The 5026-nt window shown below is 34.6% G+C and overlaps 1 protein-coding gene across 1 annotated transcript in view; it reads left to right on the top strand.

The window, feature by feature from the left end:
• Positions 1-5026, top strand: part of LOC106871951 (collagen alpha-5(VI) chain) — a 20516-nt gene that overhangs the window by 8722 nt on the left and 6768 nt on the right. Inside the window, exon 3 of the mRNA XM_014918728.2 lies at positions 4050-4601. Coding sequence (XP_014774214.1) covers positions 4050-4601 — 552 coding nt within the window. The remainder of the gene's footprint in view (positions 1-4049; positions 4602-5026) is intronic.

The raw sequence follows: 5026 nt of genomic DNA, 5'->3' as shown, positions 1-5026 counted from the left end.
AATATTGCATGCCTTTGAAGAAACTGCTATTCTTAGTTCATTACTCAGGTTTTCGTCAGTAAGTCTGGTACGTAGACGACTTTTTTTATACGAGTAATTCAGCTTGGAAAGAAACTGCTCACATTGATAAGTTGTCGAAAATTGAGATGAAATTTCAAGGTATTTTTATGTAAAGCAGGGAATTTCTCTGGATTGATGGATTTGTAGAAATCCAATAAAAACATTATATTTCGATTTTATTAAGTTATCCGACTGCATATCAATTAATTTTAATTGTAAGGAATCCGGAACCTCCTCGGGACACATCAAAAGATGTTTCAAAAACACATCGATCGATTTTGTATTTCTTCAAATTTACTTTCAAATTTCTTCAAAAGATTTTCACACTCTTCAGAGTAGTCTTTTGTTGAGTCGGGATATTGTTTGCTCAATTTAGGAAAATGTGTGAATCACTTTCTTTTCATTTGTGACAAATAAATGAAGCATCGATTCAAAGCTTTTGATATGAGAAAGCAAGCTGGTTATTAGCTGATTGGTGTCTTGAAGTTTCAAGTTCAAATTATTTGAATAACTAGTTATATCAACTAAAAATGTTAAATCCCTTTGAAGCTTTTTATCTTCCAATTCTACAATAGGAACACATTTAATATCCATAAAAATTTTCAGGTCTTCCTTCAGTTCATAAGACCGTTTAAGCATTTGGGCCTTACTTAACTACCTAACTTCACAATGGTACAATAAATCTCCATATTCGGCTTCAAGATCTTTCAAATATTCCTTAAATTCCCTATTATTCAACCCTTTGCTCTTTATCAAATTAACGACCTTAGTTAATCAGAACTACGAACCCTTTTTCACGACCTACCAGGAGTTAGAACGGGTCACAAATTTGTAACGATCTTATTCTTATGACCGCCTGTCTATTATTCTGTATATATGACGCACACACAATCACACATGTTAACATATCAATAAATCTTCTCTTAAACATTCTACCCGATTGTGTCTCCTTTTTCTCTCTGGCACATATATGCATTATTCTATTTACATTTATTGTATCAACCATGTGATATACTAAAGAGTCATTCTCATCACCTCACTTCACACGGACGTTACAAATTAGTGACCCGTTCTAACTCCTTGAAACTACAAAAAAATAATTATAATGGAAGAAGGAGATACTCCATAGGTATCATAAACCTTCCATTCCATTATAGTCTCATCAATAGCTAATAAATACAATACGAATTCTGCTGAATCAAATTTTGGAGAATTTTTTATGTCATCAGCAATATCTTTAATACGATCAAAAACAGTTCTTCATGGATAGCTAATATTTTCAAACAAACTAAGTTTTTCTGGGTATATACTCTCAACAGCAGTAAGGACACACTCTTTCGCGAATTCACCATCGCTATGTGGTTTGAGTTCTTTAGCAATATTTTCGCACACCGCATAAGTAGCTCGAGGTACTGATTTACTTTCAAGAAAACAAAAGCCAACTGACTCGTAGTCCATATGCATGCATTCAGTGTAGTAAAAAAAATAGTAAAACATAAAACATCTGCAAAAAAGTAAGATATTGCTTGGTTCTGCAAGGTTTAACTTGATTTTTTGCTCTCACTTGTCCACACAGGTGTTGATAAGCGAGTGGGTAGGGAAGGGCGACAACTGATAAGCGGATGACATGAAAGGAGTTCCTGTTGACCTTCTTCACACCGACTGGTAGCAAAAATGCGACACCCCTTTCGAAAAAAGTTATTTTTCACTGCTTTTTCAGAAAAAAAGTTAGTAATATTTTTTATAATCCTGTTCACAAAGCACCAAACTAATAGTTTCTGTTTCGATGAAGCTTTACCAATTTGCTTTTGATCTTCAATAGATTTTTTTAATATTTTTTGCTTACCGATTGACAGAAAAAGGGTGAGTATCAATTTCGGAGATTTTGTTTCTTAAAACGTGAAAAATGAAATAGGGAGTGGGGTTCTTGGATATGCAGGACCGTCACTAAGCTCTGCAACCCTTGCGGTCGCAAGGGGCCTCCGCAGTTGAGGGCCCCTATATCAAGATCAAAGTACATAGATGAGTCATCTATTCACTTTGGTTAAGATGTTTAACAAGAATTAAACTATGTTAACTGAAAATTTCAAGAAATAAAATGGTAATACATTGTACATGCAAAAGCTCTTGTAATAAAAAAATTACATTGTACCACGAATGTGTACAAGATTTTGTGAAATGTCTATGGTATCTATTGAACACGAACTTAGCTCTCAGCTTGCTTATTCTGAACTCATCGATGATTTTGCGAAGCGAAAAGTGCGCCGTGTTTGTCTTTGAAAGTTGCCTAGATTATAAAAGTGCTCTTTTATTCATATCTGGAAGTTTTACTTATTGAAATTTGTAATTGACCTAAATAAATTTAACTTGTACTTTCAAAGATGCTCTTTAGGATAACGTAAAATATTGAACTTCAGATAGAATAAAGTAAAATATAGTTGTGAATAAAAGGTGCGTAGATTGTGAATTTTGATTGAAGGTATGGGGCTTCGAAGCAAAAAGTTACAGGGTGCCTTTAAAAGTCACGCGACGGAGCAGTGGATATGAATAATTTTTACATGTATCTTCTACGATCCTTCAGTTTTCGTTTCATATAAAAATTATTTCGATACATGCAATACATTTTTAGTTTTCTTAGCTAGAGTGTACTTGAGTTTCATGAATGTGGTACAGACCTAGCAATATGCGTTTTATAATGAAAACAAAATTTCCATTCAAATGGCAATTACCGGACGATTTCATTTCGCGTCTGACCGTTTTAAGTCGTAGTGGAATTGCGACCTATGTTGTAAATAGACAGACGAGTATTGTATAAATTTAATAATTGAAAATTTTACTATATTTTGTACAAACGAGTATATCAGCCTGCATACACAATAAAACGGGCTAGCAGGCACAATTGCATCCGCGGGCGGGGGTTCCCCCACCCCTCCCTCATGGCATACGAACTATTATGTTATATGTATAATTATAAGTTAACAGGATGAGGAAACAACTTTGAAATGAGAAAAACAGTGATCAAAGCCAATATGTATATGTGTATAATACTTTCAGGAAGAGTGCGTTTATGATTTAAGGGTTATTCATTTTTTTAAACTGTAATATTGTTTGTTATTTGGCGAGCTGGCAGAATCGTTAGCACGCTAGGCGAAATGCTTCAAATTCCGCCGAGGTCGACTTTTCCTTTCGTCCTATCGAGGTCCATAAATTAAGTACCAGTTGCGTACAGGGGGTCTATCTAATCGACTGGTCTCCTCCAAAATTTCAGGCCTTGAGCCTATAGTAGCAAGGATTATTACTTTGAGATGTTATCCGCATGAAACAGAGCAATTATATTAATGTTAAGATATTTACTACAATGAACGTGAAAACCCTAATTGAAAATATTTGTCAGTGGAGAAAGACAAAACTAAGTTTAATGATTGATATTATTTTAATTCTTTTTGTCATGTACGGGAGGCAATTACGAACATATCGGCCTGGCTAGAGAACCCCTTAACTAAGTATAAACTTCACGGGAATATTAGTTATTGAGCTAATGCTGTCTTTTTCTTCACCACATGAGTATTTCTGATTAGATTAATAATGAGAATTACGTTAAATGTTATACCACTAATTTAAATATTCATTTTTAGTTAATGTCGGTTCAACATACAAAATGCAGTGAACCAAGAAATTTTTAATTCATTAAAATTTCTTGCCTCACAACATTAAATATGTTAGCACCGACCTCACTATTTTCTTTCGTCCCTATTCCTTTATTAGTTTGTTGTTACTTTTTTGCTAAAAATGCATAATTGTATCTGAAATTAAATGTTACAGCAGATTTTTAGCATCTGCCATTGTTATTCAGGCGTACTACTTTGTGCTTTTAGAATGCTCATCTTCATTCCTAATCTGATGTAATGCAATAATTGTTTAACCTTTGTGTTATATAATTACTGTAATATAATACATAATATTTTGCTTATCTATATCTATGCTTTTAGGTTGCACTGGGGATATATTTTTCGTCATGGATTCCTCTGCAAGCATTTGGCAAGAAGACTTTAATCAACAACTGAAGTTTGTTAAAGGTCTTGTGGATACTTTTCAGATAGGAGAGAACGAGTCGCAAGTACGAGTAGGTGTGATAACATTCAATGATATAGCACGCCTTAAATTTTCATTTGATCGCTACGCAACTCGTGACGAAGTGAAAGAGGCTATATCCCAAATCAAGTACGAGGCTGGAGAAACTAATACTGCTGCTGCTCTTCGTCTTCTGCAAGAAGAACTGACACCTTATATTGGCAACAGCAATCGCACATTGATAGCAGTCGTCATTACGGATGGGCGGTCTCTCAATTCTGAAAAAACCAAAGAAGAAGCTTTAAAGATACATAAACTTGGCATAAGGGTACATGCAATCGGTGTTGGCAGCAGATACGATATGAGTGAATTACGATCAATAGCAAGCAGTGAGCGAAACATTCACGAGGTCACCAGTTACGCAGCTCTTACGGGCATTGCCAAGATTTTCAGGGACCGTTTATGTATAGGTGATGTATTTATTTCTTCAAGTTACATTATTTTACTTTTAATAACCATTTCTGATTTTCTTAGTCGTTCGAAAATCTGGTGACACTGGTTTATAACGTAATGAATATATATATACTCAAAAGTAATTCATATGATCAGAAAAAAATGAATGCTACAAAAAAATAATTTAATATTTCTAAACCCAGTGGAGCACAAATAACATACAAAAGATACAAAATAATATAAAAACTTTATCTGACAGCTAAAAGCTATCAACGAGGATGTTTCTGAAGCTGCTAGCAGCATACATTAGCAGCAACTATTTCCTTCAGAAGTCCGTGGGGAAAGGTCGAGAAAAGTTGAAGATACTTCGAGAAAATTTATGCATGAGAGAGCTTGTGTGCGTGCGTGCGTGCGTGCGTGCGTGCGTGTGTGTGTGTGTGTG

This window comes from Octopus bimaculoides, chromosome 4 (assembly GCF_001194135.2).
Source record: "Octopus bimaculoides isolate UCB-OBI-ISO-001 chromosome 4, ASM119413v2, whole genome shotgun sequence".
In the NCBI taxonomy this organism is placed as follows: domain Eukaryota; kingdom Metazoa; phylum Mollusca; class Cephalopoda; order Octopoda; family Octopodidae; genus Octopus; species Octopus bimaculoides.
The sequence above is the reverse complement of the archived record's forward strand: the minus strand, read 5'-3'. Positions and strand labels throughout refer to the sequence as shown.